Genomic DNA, 18,436 nt, shown 5'->3' on the forward strand with positions numbered 1-18,436 from the left:
TTAGTTTGATAAATCACACATATAAAATATCGAATAAAACTTGTATGAACGCAACTGCCGTACTTAATAGACTATCATAGTGACGGATCATAAACGCATAAAAACAACTATGAACTATGAGTTTAATCGTTAAAAATCGAAGTATAATTATTATTTCCTTATTAATAAAATTAAGGTACAATTTTAGTAGTGAACATACCGATAGCGATGACAATAATATTAACAAATTTTATTAAGATTTTCTACGATGTATTAGTAATAAAAGTACTACGACTGTATTGGTACATGGCGGGAATCGAACCCAAGTCCTCTAGCTTACAAGTCAAATGCTTAAACAACCGAGTCACCGAATGAAAAAACGGTATTTTTTATATTTACTCCAACTTTTATGAGAGCAAAATAGTTGATTTTACTCTACCCATCCCTACTAAATTGTCAAATGAATTGTCAAACTAATCATCCTTGTTTAGACAAACTATAATACAGAAGATAAGAAGCCGTCATCAACTTGACCAGTAGGCAAAGTGAACTTGAGAGGGATAGGCGTTCACACAATATGTTCTTGCCACCAAGTGTATTGCTTGGAGTGTTGTTGTCAATAGGAATAACAAGTTGCAGTAAGTATAATTTTAGTTATATGAATAATAACTAAAGATACATGTTAAATTGTGCCGCCACCAGAAAAATAGACGTGAATGATGCCGTTAAAAAAATAGTTGTTGTGTTGTAACACATGGTTAAAAATAACTGTGGAAATATTAACTAAATATACGTGAATGTGCATATATTAGATATAATTGGTGATTTTTGTTGAGAAAAAAACACTTTTTTATTGTTACTGTGCATGCTTTTATTAGCATAAATGTAAATACAGGTTTATACGTAATTCAATGTATTCCTGCTAAAAATTCATAGATGGGTTCATTTGTTATAGTTAATTTTGACTCGCTATATATCATACATTATACAAAACTTAACCATTTTTGAGTAATCATGAATTTATGATTTTCGGCTTTCACGAGATTCTCGTCATGTGGGATAGTGACATCGACTAATATTAAATTTATGATTATTTTTAAAATAAGTCAATAATCCAACTTAAAAAAAAATATTAAAAAACTATCAATTATAACTTAATTTTTTCTTCAGATTATTTTCTTATAAAAATGCGAGCTAAAGGATCACTTTACTTTAATATATCCATTCATCATCCATTGAAATGCCTTAAAAAAACAAAAGAAATCGCCATGTAACTTGGCTTTCAGAGTTTTTTTTTTTAAATATGACCGTTTTCTTAGCTTTTCAAAAATGCATAATAGCTAGGAGCTTGTCCCAAAGGCGCTAAAACAAACCCAATTTTTCTAAGGAATAGGAAGGTTGTAGTTTATGGTCCCTTTTCCATATGAAAGTATACAATTTATTACCCCCTAAGTTACATAGTGTGAAAATATATAGCCTAGAACATGTCGTAAGTGTAGGGCTTTATTAATAAAATTTCAAAAATATGTTGTAATTGCTGACATCTTAGGCAACAAAGAAGTGTGTGTTTACGCTTTATTATAATAGTATAGATGAACCCTTTTATCACCTCTTAGCGGAAATACATGGAATTACCAATAACTATGTATAATTTAATTATATCGACAGAATACTGCGGCGATGACTGCATCAAAATATCGAGTTGCTCAATGGCCCTCGATAGAGTAAAAAATAACAAAGACAATGAAACCGCGAATATGCTGAAAAATGCTTTCTGCGGCTTTGATGAAGAACCAAAGGTTAGATTATAGATTCATTTTGAATAAAACATTACGCAAGTATGTTCTATGTTTTGATTACTGCGATAAGAACTCCTGTAACCTCGGCAACAGCATCTGTCGCAAATAGACGTTTTTCTTTTACTCCATTTGATATTATTTCGACAGGTATGCTGTACAGAATTTATAATTAGTATGCGATCGTTTGAAAACGACCCAAATGATGAATTCGAGGTAGAAAAACATCCCAATGTGAATCTTTTGCCGGAAGACTGCGGTGATATAGACGGTGGTAAAATCGTTGGTGGAAACAAACCATCGCCGTATGAATTCCCCTGGCTAGCAATCATCATATATAAAAGTAAGTTACAAACTGTTCTTACCTGGATTGACAACATTCACACTTGTTTTCACGCATCAATACATTCTACAACGTTTACAAGCTGTTTTTATACCAATTTTTTTCAAAAACTGCGCCAATGCCTGTAGAATAGTATGTAGTTTAGTTTCGCTTTGATTCCTATAAGCTTATATTATATGGAGGTGCGCACAATATTCGATTTTTAGTTATGCAACTAAACAGTTGAATTGGCTGCGAAACAAGCGACAATCTCATAACAGTTGTGCGGTAGTGTAGACAAAGTTCTGCAAAACAAAGAAGCATTTACTGTAGGGGTCACAAAAAGCACACTTCATTTTTAAGTAACGTATCAATTTTTTTTGTTCGTTTTTAAGATTATTACAATTATTATAGCTAACGATATTTTTTCAAATAGTAGGGAACGATTTTAGTATGGACTGTGGAGGTTCGGTGATCAATTCAAGATACGTGCTAACTGCAGCACATTGCATTATGGACAGAAATGTCGCCAAAGTCCGCATTGGAGAATACGACATTAGCTCAGATGTCGATTGTTCTGGTGAAGATAGTTATATCGAGTGCGCACCTAAATATCAGGTAAACAAAATGTTTATTTTTATAACAATGTTATTTCGAAATACAAATAATAATAAACTCATTTAGAATGCAAACAGTAGGCTTGCGAAGGCACTTATTGACAATGTAGATAAATCTGCACTTCACCAGTGGTAGAGACCACAGAGCTCTGATGTGTGAAGTGGATAACACAAATAATATAGATATGTTTAAATCGCATATAAATTCCACAAATCCGATGTAATATTTTTATGTTACGAACAATATAAACTTGAAGTTTCATGATATGTAATTTACATTAATAGCGTTAATTTCAATTTCTTCTTCAGAATATAACAAACAGAAGTACCTCGTGTCTACTACTAAAAAGGTGTTCTAACAAATTTTGTTTTTGACAGGAAATCGATGTGTCAGAGCCGATCCATCACGAGGCTTACCGTGACAACCCATTTACCGTTAACGACATCGGTCTTTTGCGTCTTAAAACACATGCTGATCTAAGTGTTAGTAAGTAATCGTAAAAAATACATATCATACACCCTTATGTACGTGCCAGCCACATCCGGTAATAAAAGGAAGTAACGGCCCGTGCCGAGCCTTCTGAGGAAGCCCTCGAGCTTAGTTACTTATAAATGAGGTTTAGGCTAAGCGCCATCTGCGCTCGGCCATCTCAAAAAATGCAAAACAGATGAAAATCTTTGAATAAGACTATATCAAAGGTAGACCCCTTTCGTAGACATCATCATCTGGTTACCCACATGTATAACCACACAAGTGAAACGTAACTAGAAGTAGGTTGCCATAAATTTACATTAAACCGAATGTTTACTTGTATGGATATTTGCTGGTAACCTTTTGTTTCTTTCCACCTTCGAGAGTATCGTCTCATGACACCAATTAAAAACGATAACTCAAATTAAACTCTACGTATGTAGATATTCGACAGCTTTTTGTACATCACATGCATATAATCTAAGAAGGACCAAAAACCAACGTTGCCAACTTCAGCCAACCAGGCAACTAGAGCCAACCACCAATGTACTCGTACGTCGGCTACAATTACCCTTCTAGCCGACAATCGTTTTAAAGTATTGTACACTTTGAAACCACACATATTGTAATAATATAGTTAATATTTCACAGTTTACAGTATTGTTTGTAGCAAATTCTTCTCTCTCTCAGAAACTGGTGGCTCTTAATAATAATGTATAGGATGATACACGCTAACCCGTGGTCTTTGTTCCGATTTGTATCCGATGTTTATCCACTTGGTATTTTTTTATTGATATCTGTTTACATTTGCTTAGGAAACTCTGGTACGATATGCCTGCCGATGACAAATTTACTTTTAACGAAGCGCATATATGGTGAGAGAGCGACTGTGGCCGGTTGGGGTATAACTGAAAATCAAACGAAATCCAACGTCCTACTCAGAGTCGATGTTCCAACATATTCGCCCAGAGAATGCTTAAAGCGGTATAGCAGGTTAGTGCTATGAATATACCCACAATAGAAGTATGAAGAGTATTGACCACTTTTTTCTACTGGACAGGCTATAAGACGGGGTTTCGCACCCATTTTATTATCGCCATTTTGACGCTGACTTTAGCTGCTATCGATGTTCACAGTATCTTCTAACAGTTGTGCCATAGGTTAGTCAAAGGTGTGCACCCGCTCTTACTTTCTTCTACCCGCGCTCTCAATGTCAATGTCATAGCAATGAAATTTTAAGATAAGGATCGCCCTAATTCGTCGTTAGTTTTGGCACAATGTCGTTGTTTTATCATTTCTAACTAAAAATGTAAAGTATCGATTATATTGCGGTCTGTACTGAGTAAATCTGTAAATAATTATATACTGGTGACTTAATAAATTGCATTATTGTTCAGGAATGGTCGTGTCAACTTGGAATCTTACAATCGACTGACGTACACGTTCTGCGCTGGTGAGCTGGGTCACGACTCATGCAAAGGCGACTCCGGCGGTCCTCTTATGGTAGAAAGCATAGTGAAGAACACATATAAACAAGTACAATACGGTATTGTGTCTTACGGAAATAATGAATGCGGGTCAGACCCCCCTACTATATACACGGATATTAGAAAATATATGAAATGGATTTTGGATCACATTAGGCCATAATCATCTAAAATATTTTTACTAAGAATTATTGTAAGTTACATTGTAGCTTAGTTATCACGGAAGTTTTACTGGTAATTTACGAGTATATATAAATAGTAAACAATTAATAACTATTGGTTTTTTTTTATTTTTTATGTTAACAATAAACAAAATACTGGGCATATTTATTTCAGACCACCAGACTCGCGGACGAAAGCTAGTATTAAATAATTAAGAAATTGTAAATATATAGTTGGCGTTATATAATTGACTTTTTAGTAAAATTATTGACATTTTCAATCTATTGGTATTTCATGATCAACACACTAAGTGACTGAATTGAACAAGCTAAAACTTTTGAAAGCATGCAAGCAGCAATTTCACCGAAGGCTATGTGTTCTTCTAGACTATGTTCTACAACTGGGTCATTTTCTTCGACATCCGTTCAGCTGTTTATCATTTCAGTTACTATTTTATTAATCAATCAAATAAATATTTAATTGTTCATCATTCCAAATTTTCCCATTTATATTAATAAGATGGTAAATCCATTTGACAATCAATGTATTTATCTCTTACACTAAGAAATTCCATTTTCTTATCTCGCGGATATGTTCTTATTACATTATATGTTTATTAAACAGTCACGCGGTATTTTGAAGTGCTTAATGATAACCTTCGCAGAAATCTATAGTTAATATAATTTGTATTGAATGTAACTCATAAACTAGTTGAACTATTTTAAAAAAATCTTTCACCATTCCAAAGCTACGTTGTCAATAACATAGGCTTTTACACGCGGCCCAAGTCGCGAGCAACACCTAGTAACTTTGAAATTATAGTATACTAGTTGCTCGCGACTTTGCCCCCACTAAATGAAAAACGAATACAAAATATAGTCTCTGTTACTTACAGATAAATTACCTTTCTAATGGTGAAGGAATTTTTAAAATCGGCTCAGTTTTTGCGTGAATCAAATACGCACAAACACACATATAATACTGAAATTAATAAAAAAACTTTTCTATTTATAATATTAGTATGGAAAACGTTTATTGTCGATTTTATGGAACTATTATTCATAACTTTCAACCGTGACTTCAGTATTATAAAAAAGAACTATGAAAAAATACCACATGTCCCTCGGGAACCTGACATTTTACGGGAATTAACTGTATCCCCTATGTTACTCCAGACTTTAATTTATTACTGTGTTAAATATCAATATATTTTAAACTCTTATAAAACTATCGAGTTAGCTTTTCAGCCCAATAATGTATCTCACGTAACTATTTCGGGTCATAAGTAGCCTAGTATCTTCCAACTATGTTCTATGTTCTATAGCCTATGTCCTCTATAAGTATGCCAAATTTCATTAAAGTAAGTAGTTTAGGCTCCAAACTGTAACAAACATCCATCCATCTAAACTTTGACATTTATTTAGTTAGATTTATTAACAAAAAGCTGAGAATTAATTATAATTTTTATATTAGGTCATAGTGACGCTCTTGAGTGATATGCAAAATTGTTTTTGGGTTTTTACTTGTCAGCAAACAAACATTCGACCATTACATTTTGATATGTTCTCTTTAGAAAAAGTCAGTTTATTTGATTTCTTTTGTTTCTATGTTCTATAACATTTGATTAGAGAATAAAACGCAGAATTACAGTTTAAGTTTATAATCGAACTAAAATATTATTATTTTGTTATCACTAATGGAAGACATTTTATACATATTTACTACTGTTAAGTAAAACTACATTACATAAACACAATATTAAAAGGCTAATTTATGATAACCGCGTGTTTTATACCAACTTAAATCTCATACTCAAAGTATGTGCTTGTTTCTTGCGTACTATGTGTACTATGTGTACTATGTGTACGCTTATCTAAGCCACAGATACACAGTAATATACAGTACTCGTATATTTGTAGCGTAGTTGAATCCGCTATGATGTATCCGTACTATCCGTACTAACACTACATCTTATGTTCTTTTAAGTGAAAATTTTATTAGGAAACAATGCGATAAACATTAGTAATCCATAGAGTTAAGATTCACAGTGCAATTGTCTTATTGCCTCTTAAAAGGTTAACAAAAACGATTAGAAAATCATAGGTCGTACACGTTATAAGATAAGATTCCCTTAGCATTAAAACTAAGCTTCCTGTACGCTACAAGTGACGTTAATGCACATGATAACAGTTTTGTAGATATTTTCCCGATGCTATTTGCATGTTGTCAGTGTATAGGGGGTATAAGATTTTTTTAACCTATGCGCACCACGGAACTTCGGCGTCAAAAACATGCCTGTGGTGATGCAGCGCGTGGTGTGGCCCCTGGCCTGGTGCCGGCGAGGGTGACCCGTGCAGCAACTCGCACATGAAGCCGATGTAGGTGATTGCCAAACGTAGCGTCTCGATACGCGACAGCCGCTTCTCGTAAGCAAACGTCGGCACCTGTCATACAACACTCATGTACTTTTTCTACAATACAAGCTGACAAGTACGCAAACGGCCACCTAATAACGCACATAATCATACCGCCTTTTACCCGATGGAGGGTAGTCACAGTATCACTACTGTTTCAAGCATCTCTGTCAGCCGTTATGTCTGAACTCACACTTGTTATCGGAGTGGGCAGCTTTGCCATTGTTTAATGAGGTTATTATATTAGGCGCTGGTTTACCTTTCTTCTCAGCTTATCGAAGGCCTCATTGAGGTTGAACATGCGGCGGCGCTCGCGGATGTTGGCGGCGCGGCGCTGCGCCACCGAGGCCACGCGCCGGCGGGGCTTCTTGCCGCCCGCCGCCGCGCGCAACCCACCGCGCGCGCCGCACCCACCCGCAGACCATACTGAGTATAAAAACATACATTTTACAAACTACATACTAAGTAATGTGAGTATCAAAGTTACAACTTAAAGCAAGTAAGTTACCTGTCACACCCTGTTAACCTGCACTAAATGAGCACCTCAATGTATATTTTGTGTGTCAAACCTACACTAAGCAACTTTTTAAGTAAGCATTAAGTGGCTGGCAGTAAGCAGACGTAGATGCATACGCAACCCTTACCCGTAAGGGTGGTGGATATTTAATATCAGACGACTCACATCTCGCTTGCCTTGTTCCATAAACCAACGCTCTCATAAGACTAACCTAGGTCGGCCGGAGGAAAGGCCAGGATGTCGGGGTAGGGCACGGAGGCCGGAGGCGCCTCCCACAGCGGCCCGTACGGCGACACCTCACTGCCCTGCAATAAAAATAAGTGTTAACTAGATCATAATTGTTGGTTACAAGGTCACGTATCATTTTTATAATTTTAATTTAGGTACAATGTTTTCACCGTACCTTGCCTTGGCTATACTTTGTAGACCCACAACGGTCCCTTCCTACGCTTTTCTTATAAAGAAAGGATGGAAAAGAGAAATCTTATTGGAGATGTATATGCAACTGTTGTTTCACTATTCTAGCAAAATCAGGTGACCGGTAGATCCCTAGCCACTTTTTATTATACTAACGGGACCCGGGACAAGGATGTGGTGCTCTTCGTGGTGTATATATTTTCTATATAAAGTAAGTGAGCTTTGTTACAAGATCCGAACCCATAGCTTAGGCTAAATATCCTTTCATACCATTAGTAAATAGTATCGAGACTTTTTTTTAGTAGTTAGTCACATTTCAAAATAATTATAATGCGCCTAAAACTAACTAACATTCTAAGAGGAAAACCATATGTTTGCTCGGGAATTTGATGACATATTATTATATTAACCACATATTGTGTTTATTTTCCTCACAAAAGCTAAAACAGGATATGCCATTAAAAGCAAACGAGATAAAATATTCGTAACCACCTACCAATACAATTCTATTGTTCGTTAAAGTCATCAACTTTTTAGGCATGTAACAATATTTTTTACTACAAAATTATAAATGCGATAGTCTTAATGGAAGGATGGGTGTTCATTAGAGTTTGTAGACTAAACTGCTGAACGGACCTCAGTGAATTCGGATCTAAATACAAGGCATAGATGTAGAGCATAGTCTAGGAAACACATAGGCTATTTAAATTTGTTTTTTATTCTAATAGATTGGTGACATGATCAAGAAGGGAGTGATGACTGAGATGACGGATGATAGAATGCTTTGGAGGACGAAAACCCGGTGCGCCGACCCTACGGGAGTAGGATAAGGCAGGGGAGATGATGATGATTCTAATAGATTGAGATCCCATACCAGGATGACGACACTTAAATTCTAAAACTCCATTGTTATATTTTTTAGAATTTAAGTGTCGTCATCCTGGTATGGGATCTCTATCTATAATTCCATGCGGACAGAGTTGCGGGGAAAACTAGTGCTATATATGTTTAAATTAAATATCAAATTATATAATACACGACATACTGTAAATGATCGAATTCTGGACTCTGGACAAGATAAACTGGCAAATTCATACTTAGTAGTATTTTTTTATAGGGTAAGAGGGCAAACGAGCAGTGAATCTCCTAAAAGTATCCATGCTTAACTAAAACTGATAATCAACAGATCAGCTTTCGGTTCGCACGGATGAAGAAGATCATTTTATCGGCTCGTAATTCGGCCCAATTTGTACTATCATCGAAGTATGATTTGCGTAAGTTGCTACAATCGGTTCATCATCCGGTTGCTACATCTGCAAAGCTAGTCGAACACAGTTATACACTGAAAAGATGGGGGTTGGGCAGTTGGCAACATCTACTTGGGTACATACTGAGCTGGTCCAGACGTGCGGCGTCTCGCTGCCGTATGACATCAGCGGGAAATGAATCTTGACACTTGTTATCACCACCGAAATGTTAAATTGCACCTAGCCAGGTTAGTGCTAGAGATACGGCAGTCAACTTCGACCTAACCTGACACACGACACGAACGTATTACACTAAATCAAAATATTCCATATCTGTAAACCAACCCCCGAAAGTCGAGCGAAATTATTAAATTAAGATGCAACTTAACTTGTTCCCTATTTCAGTAGGTTTATAATCCAAATTTGAATGTTTGCTAAATAACACCCCAAATAGAAAGTGACGACAGATTTCTTGTACCCTATTGGTGGTTGTAAGGGTGCCTGGGGGTAGGGCCCGTTGATTCGTTGCAGCCGGTGAAGTGGGCGGGCTTATCGACTTCTGACCAGATTGAATTATACACATTGTTATGAAATTTCGCTAAAGCTTTTGCCCCTGAAGCGCTACTATGATATTACTGTAGAAATTTAAAATTTCTGAGTTTCTTGAAACATCAAACAAATTGCTTTTAGGTTTTAAATTACGCGAAACTGTAGCTTAGAACAGTTAAGGCGAGTACGTTTCCATCGATTAGTAATTAGATAAAGCGAAACCTTCAAATTCAGATCATAGCAAATGTATTTAAAACATGTTAGCTATAACTTTTCTAGCCTCAAGATTTTTAGCTAAATTTTATATACGATCTAACACCATTATAAACATAACAGTCGCTCTACGAAGTCGTAATATGACAAAAACAATTTATGGAATAAAATTAAAAATAAAAAAATGATCAATGTTTCTTTCAGGCCAATATTAATAATTAGGAGACACTTAATATCTCGTGTTTGCCACATTCTTTAATATAAAAATATTAGGCATGTCAGCACAGATGGTAGGGTAGATGCATCACAAGAGGGCGCGTTGGGGACTGTCACTCCGCGCGAAAATTACTCGAATTAGGTAAAATCCGACAAGTTAACGCTTCCACGGCCATATCCTTTTGTGTGCATTCCTTTCTTCCATATGTGATTGATTAATACAATTGTCATACACATATTGCATTCTTTTTCCCTACTAATTTATGGACCCCAAAACTGTGACCGACACTAATTTAAGAAATGTACGGTGGATATTACTTAGAAATGTTTTAACACTTTTCAGTCCTTTCTGTCCTATTCTCCTTTCATTCCTATCTCAATGTTTTATTAACTGTCACAAACATTAGTACATATGTAGAGTTTTACTGAGCGCACATAGCCATCGAGTGGTTACTAAGGAAATCCCAAAGCCAAGATAAAGTACGACCGTATAAATAACCATAAAATGACTCTTACTGTACTGCGATCAGTACTTATATATACTGTTGTCGGTATACTGTAAATAAAGAAATAGACGTTTAAAAATTAATGCATTCTCTCATAAAATAACCGCTGTTTAGTTAAATACGTGATTTTAAATATTTGACCTCTAATGATTTTTTTCTCTAATGTTAGATAACCCTGATTTTTATAAATCCTTGCCAGGCGCTAATCATGCTATAGAAGACGACATATACCTTTGTACTTAAAACAAGATTTTTACACTAAGTTACAACAATTATTTTTTATAAATAGTGGCTTAGTATCTCCTTTGTATCGTGTGTGTCTTATTAACATTGTATTATAAGGGGAACAGTTATCGACGTCAAATTATAGGATTTAACAAAACATGTCAACTGTATTACACGCTTCAATTACGACTTATAGAGGGTGGTATGGTTTTATTAAATCTCGGGGCGTGGATACGCACGTGCTCTGAGGGGTGAAGGAAAATATGTTTTGATATTGTTACTAATCTGATATGGGATTCTCATTGTATTCTAATTGGTTTAGGGGACTTTGTGACGCGTATTGTTGCCTAACCAACCTGGATACCCTAGTGTCCTTAACTTAATTAGAATTATTCTTACCATTAAATTTGCATCCACTTTATATCGATCAGGAAGTATGTGAGGATACAATATAGTAGTTATAATTGTTAATGAATAAGAGATAGAAAAAAACTATAAAGTAGGTAAACTTTTCATATTGATATACCAGCAAAATGTTTTTAAATCCATAAGTCTAAGGGCCTGTGTCAACACTGTCTGATGGCTGGGATATGACGTCGTGATAAAAATGACGTCACTGTCGGATAAGGTAACAAAATCCGATATTTCCATCACTTATTTTACGTTGAATGTTATTAGACGATTTACAATTCGGTGGTACTGGACCATCATTATAAATGCGAAAGTTTGGATGGATGATTGTTACTATATATCTTTCAAACTGAAATTAGGTATAAATATAGAATCAGCCTGAAAGAATATATTGGCTACTTTTTTAAATGGCGTAAACGCAACAAAAGCTAATTTATTCATATTTTAAAGGAAAGTGTAACATCATGTACAAAATTCTTATTAAAAAGCTAACTCGTCGATATGCTGCTATTTTATTAGCGTTCCTAAGTTTTTAAATAAAATTGTTATTATATTTTAAGCAACGCTTAAGCGTTTCTAATATACTAATGTTATTTTAATAAGACGCAACCGTAAATAATGCCGCTGCTTACCCCTCGCCCTATTAAATAAAAATATGTCCATAAAAAATAATGTTCCGGGACACAGAGTATTCGAGATTGAAATATCAGTACTTGAAAGTCATGTCTGAACGTTTTTATAACTACGTACTTATTATTTACTAGTTAGGTTTTATTATTTTTAAGAAACAAGATTCACTCCACGATTTGCTTGAAATTTTAAAAATCGTAAAATAAATAAAAAGGAATTAATGGAATATAATACGCGACACCCTTGGTGCTGCAGAAAATATACCCATCTCTATATCTCATGGTCACCCTAATCTGTGTGAAATAGCTTGCACAACTGTTAGACCGTGTCTAACTTACGATCTGTTACTCCAAATATCCACGACAGTCATCTATCATACTTTTCGTACGCACATTCTATGTAACAAGCATTAAAAATATACCTATTGGTATATTATTTACTATTGTATAGTTTATTTCAAAGTATTGATAGATTGAAGGATAATGTACGTAAGTATGGAGTAAATTCAGATATAATGATTGAGATATAAGGAAATTAGAAGGAAGGGTGGTAGTCGGAAATATCTGGCCCGAAGGAAGTGGTCCTTCGAGCCAGATATTCAATATAACTGGTATGAATAAAACAATACATTTTCATTTTTATAAATTTATTAATACTTGTACCATTGGTCGAAAATCTACCATAATTTATAAAGTATTTTTTTTAATAGTTTTATGCGCTTTTTCACCATATGGAGTTTTCAGTTTACTTAAAAACGGGTACAATGTATTCATTTCACGTATTCATATGTTAAAAACTATATTATGCTCTTAGTTTATTACAAAGTTACAATGATGTGTGTGTCTGTGCGGTGCGAGAGTTCTGCGAGGTGCGGTCACGTCATATCCGGTGTCAGGACTCCTTCAACTTGCCGTTTTCATTGACTTTGGTGATACGTTCCATCACTTCGTGGTTGTAAGTCGAATGTAACATTAAACCTAACACGCCGGCTCTGAAAAAGATCATACTAATATTATAAATGCGAAAGTTTAGATGGATGGATGTTTGTTGGAATTTATAAACGGCTTGACGGATTTCTATGAAATTTGGTATAGATGTAGAGGATATTCTGGAAGTACATATAGGGTACTTACTTTTATTTTTTTTAATTAAAAAAATAAAGTAAAAACTTGGCCAGCAGTGTCATTGGCCTAGTCACTAACTTGGGGTAGGCTCCGAGCCCCTCAACGGGGACATATGAGCCGGCGTATACCTGGATGCCATCGCCAGGCGGATGCTCCTCTCCTGCTCGACCAGCTCGTCCAGCCGCAGCCACTGGCGCACGCGCTCCATGTCGATCTCCGCGCGGCGCAGCTTCTCCCACTGGTAGTGTTTGAGGCAGGACTTCTTGGGCGCGCGGCAGAACTCCCCCGTGGGCGAGAACACGCCGCGCACCAGCGGACACCCGCACACGTCGCTGTCGCCCACCTTCGGGTCCTTGAAGTGCTCCGGACACATCACCTAAACAATTTTTTTATTTATTTATTGAGATAAACCTACAAGACAAAATTATGGATAATTCCCAACCGTCACCGCGCTCTGTCCCCACGTGGGGACAAATGAAAATAAAAGTTTCATCCGTCCTTTTGCGACGAGGAGACGGTTAGAACTTATTTTGTTCCTTAACGGTTCCTTTGATTTTCCTTTCCTTTGGTTTCCTTGATGTTGGCAGCAACTTATGGTCTTTTTCCCGCATTAGTATTTTTATCCAATTTATTTACTCACCAAATTTAATAGCGTTAAAATATATAGCCTAAAGCGTGACATAAGTGTAGGCCTTTTTATTGAATAAATAATTATTCAAAAATATGCTGCAATTGCTGACATCTTAGGTAACAAAGAAGTGTGTTGACGCTTTATTATAACAGTATAGAAAAAATAGAAATGTTTCTTTTATATCAGTATAGATGAGTTACCCTGAGCCGCTTGCAGTAGGTGGCGTTGAGGGGGTTGTAGTAGTCGCAGAACATGCTCTGTCCGTCGATGCGCGTGCGGTGGCGGCTGCCGAAGGAGGCCTGCGCCTCGTACTTCACGAAGCACTTCTCCATGTGCTTGACGGCCGTGCGCGAGTGGATCTCGTGCCCGCACGTGATGCAGTACATCGACGTCTCGTCGTCCGCCTCCTGTTATAAATAACACTTTAGATGGATGAGTGAGAGTTTGAAGCCTACAGTGCTGAACAAATCCACAATATTTGAAATTTAAAAATATATATGATTAAAAAAAATTACTACCTAAAAAACAGCTACAAAATAATCTGTTTAAACTCTGTTTATGCATGGATAATTTAAGTGGATGTGTGAAACAGTTTGTAGCCTAAACCCCTGCACAAATCTCTACGAAATTTGGCATAGATGTAGATGATAAAAAAATATATACGATGTAGAAAAAATAACTAACTAAAAAAACAGCCACTTACAAAATAACCTTTTTTAACTTTGTTAATGCATGGATATAAGAAAACCCAAAGAAGATCAATTTGTCTTTCTTTTTCATTTTTATATTTTTGTACTTTGGTTCTAATTTATATAGTTTATAAGTATTTTGTATAAGTTAATAATGGCACTGACATGTTTTAAGGAATCTGTCTCTATCAGAAATAAGAAAAAAAGGCGAGTTAATTAAGATAGGTCGTCGGTGTGTGTCTGTTAAAGTATGGATCCATAAATTCCTGATCATGAATACATCAGGATGATAGGGAACCCTTTTTTGGACAACTTGAACATGCTGGAGGTCAATACGCACTATTCCTACTTATATAGGGTACCTTGTCGTCAGTGTGCAGTATGGTGGCGGAGTGCGCGCGCGCCAGCAGCGCGTCCAGCTCGGCGTGCTGGCGGTCCAGCTGGCGCAGCGCCGCCTGCGCCCGCGCCAGCGCGCCGCGCACCACCTCCAGCGACTTGCGGTTGTGCTGCTCCGCCACGCAGCTCGACAGCGACCACTCCTGGATGCGCTGCGGCAGCACCTGCCGACAATCATAACCAACCTTTATTCTTATCACCGGTTTCCCATCTACATTTAAATTCCTTAGTTTTTACAGTTTTATTCCATTGAAACTTAGAATAACCCGAACACTTCGTAATGATAGAATTAATAGAGACTTCAGCAACGAAGAAAGTAAAGAAGTGTCTATATGTAATTTTGAAAGAAAAATTTCAGAATTTTTTTTAATCTCGCTCTAACATAGTTTGTGGGCGACAGCGCGTCTTCAATACTGATGCTGGCATAGAAATCAAATAGGCATAGAGTAATAGCTCTTAGCTAAACTTGTCGCAAATACGCGGATGATATCTGAAATTGAGGCAGAATGAAGCACTAAGGACCTATTCCATAATTCTTGTAAATTTTCAGAGAACAATCCAACATATAAAATTTGATGAAAGTATTGGATTTTGGTACTCTATCTGACAGTGTATGACAGAGGGATCTATATTTTAAAATATTGAATATAGTAGACTAACAATACTAATAACTATAATAAGGTGTAAAACTAACATTACTAACAAAATGAAATTTTAAACACTATGTAAATATGGAAATAAATAGGCCTATTATAACAGTAGAACCTCGATAAGTTAAAGTCCAAGGAAAACACAAAATACTTTAAGTTATTGAGGTTTTAAGTTATCAAGGGTCTATGTTGTAGAGGTTTTGGGCTCTGATGGGAAAGGAACATATTATTTTTTGAAGTTATAGAGTTTTTAAGTTACCGAGGTTTGAGTTATCGAGGTTCTACTGTATTATCTAGCGGGGGATGCAGACCTGGTATATCCTGGCGGTGGCGAGGCGCACGCCGCAGTCCGTGGAGCAGTACTTGGAGGCGGGGCGCGCGGCGCGCGTGCACTGCGGCCCGTAGCACTGGCGCGCCGCCGCCTGCAGGTGCGCCAGCGACTCCTCCAGCTCGTACGTCTCCCGCTCGTGGTGCTTCTTCTTTACTCTGTTACTGCTGCTGTAAGATAAACCAGAGAGTGGTATAGCCCGCTTTAACATCTACGCACGAATGGGCCGGCTCGCCCGGTGCAATACCACGACCACACAGAAAACAGGCTTGAAGTGGGAGCAATTCCGTGTGGTGCCGGAGGTCTAATTTTAGTCCCTTTTCCTTTCTACCCTTTTCTTAAGAGGAAAGGGTAGGAAGGAAAAGTAGATTTGACGGTAGTGGAGACGCATAGGAAGGGGAAATATCCTCTTTATGTGTGTCTCCACCTCCGTCGATTAAGGGTTGGCAACGCATCTTCAATTGCAGATGTTTATGGGCGGCGGTGGCTTTCCATTTCGGAGGATACAGGTGGCCGCTTCCTCGTTTGCAACCTTATATTATATAAAAAAAAAGCACAGCGTGAACATTGACTGCTAAATAGTATGCAAATCCGCACTAAAAGGTTGGTCAAGAGTATACAGATGTTTCTTTTTTTTTTTTACCCAGACAACTGGGTAAAAAAACAATTGCGCAACTCAGTCCTACCTAATTTTAAAACGTGGCGTACTTTGCCTTGTTGCAAGGAAAAAATTTTTTTTCTATAAGTGGAACACCGCGAATTTCCGCTTGTTATAGATACCTGGATTGACGCAGCGACTTCTTGTCCTTGGTGCAAACCTTCTGTCTGCATCTCATCTTAAGCTTGTTGTTGCCGCCAAATTTACGTTTGTCCTCACATGCATCACAACTGCGGGAAGAAATTGCAACTGTTTATTACAAAAGACACGGAAACTGTTTATTACAACATTGGTTACAGCTACCAGAACTATAGATGCTGAATGCCAAACTTGTATATGATATAGTTTTTTTTCCGTTAATAATTATGGCTATAGTTTCCGATATTCCAAAATTGTTTCATATTTTGTATGAAGGACATTTATTACTCCAGCCAACTCAGCTTATGAGAAAATCCAAATACCGGAGTAGATAATCCAATAAAATGTTATATGTTAAAAGATTATTAGTTCTTACAATTTGGTTGTAACTGTAACTATACTTACTGGCCACAATCATATTCTTGTAAACACCCCGAACAATCTCCACAACCATCTTTCGTAGACCTTTTAGAAGATTTGTTTTCAGAATGATCCTTTTCTTTGCGTTTCTTTTTTCTATCATCTCGACCTAAATTAAAAATAGTTTAACAATTTAACTAGTATGTATTTAATTGAATCAACTTGTAGAATAAAAAAGTAAATTAACATTTTTTCATTGTCTAAAAAAACAAACATCCCATTTCAAAAGATGACTGACCTGAGTCACCATCATTTTCTCTCTTCTGTGGTCGAAATCTTGTCTTCAAACTTGGGTCTTCTTCACGACAACGTTCACAAAAATAATTCTTTATGTACTTTGCCTCTCTTTCTGATATATTGATACAGTCACCATGGTACCATTCCTCACAAGCATCGCATGCTCTATGAATAACAAAACAAAACAATAAAATAAACTCAATGATTTCCCTACATTATTCATAGACAGTTTATTACAATGTAAGTTAAAAAAAAACTCACATCATAAACCGAGAGCTATCTGACGATCTGCAGATGCAGTAAGCTTGGCCAGCTTGATTTAGCAATGTTGTAATCTTCGATTGACGCTCGGGCAAATCAAATTGTTTAGCAATATCTGCCTTCTGTTAAACAAAACAAAGATTTAGTGATAACTTAGTAAATAAAATTGGTTAAAACTTAATAGTTTTAGAAATACCAACACTTTGTTTATACTTCTTATCACCCATTGTAAAAACAATAATTAGAATATGAGTTAACAAGTTCTTTTCAATTGTTTTAACCTAAGAAAGTATACAGTTTTGATCTAAAAATTACTATAATCAATGTTGTTAATTGTTATAAATTGTGGTTTAATTTAACAATTTGTCACTGTCACTATGACATTGACATTTGCCATTTGTAATTTGGAGATGCAATATGCAAGACGATGCTGCAATATTTTACTACTCAATAGTTTTTGAATCGATTTATCGTAATAAATTTTAGTGAAAAAATGAAAAGCTTCCTCGTAGTTATTTTAATGCATTTCCAAGTTCAACGTGTACCTTAAAAAACTAGATGATTAATAATCTTACAGATCTACACTTTATTTTAAACTATGAAATCGTAAATTAAGTGAAAACTCTATGCCCAAGACGCATTTCCGAACGTTTTATGGAATCGCAAAATTATGGATTTTGTTATATTTTCTTGGAACCATTAACAAAATGCTTAACTGAAACTT

General features: G+C 36.2%; 3 protein-coding genes across 5 annotated transcripts; 1 reads left to right on the plus strand and 2 right to left on the minus strand.

Annotated features, from left to right (window-relative positions):
• Nucleotides 1–492: 492 nt before the first annotated feature.
• Nucleotides 493–4,949, plus strand: LOC106103847 (serine protease easter-like). The gene is made up of 7 exons (XM_013283755.1): nt 493–617; nt 1,648–1,778; nt 1,926–2,118; nt 2,534–2,715; nt 3,093–3,201; nt 4,002–4,179; nt 4,584–4,949. The coding sequence occupies exons 1-7, from the start codon at nt 557–559 to the stop codon at nt 4,834–4,836; spliced, it is 1,107 nt and encodes a 368-aa protein (XP_013139209.1). The 5' UTR covers nt 493–556; the 3' UTR covers nt 4,837–4,949.
• A 1,581-nt stretch (nt 4,950–6,530) lies between these two features.
• Nucleotides 6,531–10,836, minus strand: LOC106103832 (protein Fer3). 2 transcript variants are annotated; one of them, XM_013283725.1, is made up of 5 exons: nt 10,727–10,836; nt 9,575–9,716; nt 7,978–8,071; nt 7,509–7,675; nt 6,531–7,279 (listed from the first exon to the last, which is right to left on the minus strand). In XM_013283725.1, exons 2-5 carry the CDS (start codon nt 9,614–9,616, stop codon nt 7,094–7,096), a joined length of 489 nt encoding a protein of 162 aa, XP_013139179.1. In that variant the 5' UTR covers nt 9,617–9,716; nt 10,727–10,836; the 3' UTR covers nt 6,531–7,093. The 2 variants fall into 2 exon arrangements, with proteins under 2 accessions (XP_013139179.1, XP_013139178.1); XM_013283724.1 differs by having other exon boundaries at nt 9,575–9,763.
• Nucleotides 10,837–12,837: 2,001 nt separating this feature from the next.
• On the minus strand, nt 12,838–18,077 carry LOC106103827 (CXXC-type zinc finger protein 1). Of its 2 annotated transcripts, none has more exons than XM_013283719.1 (10): nt 17,913–18,077; nt 17,713–17,834; nt 17,453–17,616; nt 17,200–17,323; nt 16,779–16,886; nt 15,982–16,165; nt 14,987–15,184; nt 14,136–14,342; nt 13,433–13,680; nt 12,838–13,171 (listed from the first exon to the last, which is right to left on the minus strand). In XM_013283719.1, exons 1-10 carry the CDS (start codon nt 17,937–17,939, stop codon nt 13,072–13,074), a joined length of 1,482 nt encoding a protein of 493 aa, XP_013139173.1. In that variant the 5' UTR covers nt 17,940–18,077; the 3' UTR covers nt 12,838–13,071. The 2 variants fall into 2 exon arrangements, with proteins under 2 accessions (XP_013139173.1, XP_013139172.1); XM_013283718.1 differs by having other exon boundaries at nt 12,840–13,171; nt 15,982–16,168; nt 17,913–18,076.
• Nucleotides 18,078–18,436: the final 359 nt, after the last annotated feature.

This window comes from Papilio polytes, unplaced genomic scaffold, assembly GCF_000836215.1.
Source record: "Papilio polytes unplaced genomic scaffold, Ppol_1.0 DF823700.1, whole genome shotgun sequence".
NCBI classification, from domain to species: domain Eukaryota; kingdom Metazoa; phylum Arthropoda; class Insecta; order Lepidoptera; family Papilionidae; genus Papilio; species Papilio polytes.

What these genes read in the sequence shown, in the direction of transcription:
- LOC106103847 (XM_013283755.1), top strand. Translation starts at nt 557, where the DNA reads ATGTTCTTGCCACCAAGTGTATTGCTTGGAGTGTTGTTGTCAATAGGA. An exon ending in AGCAATCATCATATATAAAA is followed by an intron (nt 2,119 to 2,533) that starts GTAAGTTACAAA and finishes TTTTTCAAATAG; the next exon opens with TAGGGAACGATTTTAGTATG. An exon ending in ACATGCTGATCTAAGTGTTA is followed by an intron (nt 3,202 to 4,001) that starts GTAAGTAATCGT and finishes ACATTTGCTTAG; the next exon opens with GAAACTCTGGTACGATATGC.
- LOC106103832 (XM_013283725.1), bottom strand. Translation starts at nt 9,616, where the DNA reads ATGTCATACGGCAGCGAGACGCCGCACGTCTGGACCAGCTCA. An exon ending in CTTTCCTCCGGCCGACCTAG is followed by an intron (nt 7,676 to 7,977) that starts GTTAGTCTTATG and finishes TTTTATACTCAG; the next exon opens with TATGGTCTGCGGGTGGGTGC. An exon ending in TCGATAAGCTGAGAAGAAAG is followed by an intron (nt 7,280 to 7,508) that starts GTAAACCAGCGC and finishes GTTGTATGACAG; the next exon opens with GTGCCGACGTTTGCTTACGA.
- LOC106103827 (XM_013283718.1), bottom strand. Translation starts at nt 17,939, where the DNA reads ATGGGTGATAAGAAGTATAAACAAAGT. An exon ending in ATAAGAAGTATAAACAAAGT is followed by an intron (nt 17,835 to 17,912) that starts GTTGGTATTTCT and finishes TTTGTTTAACAG; the next exon opens with AAGGCAGATATTGCTAAACA. An exon ending in CAAGAATATGATTGTGGCCA is followed by an intron (nt 16,887 to 17,199) that starts GTAAGTATAGTT and finishes TTCTTCCCGCAG; the next exon opens with TTGTGATGCATGTGAGGACA.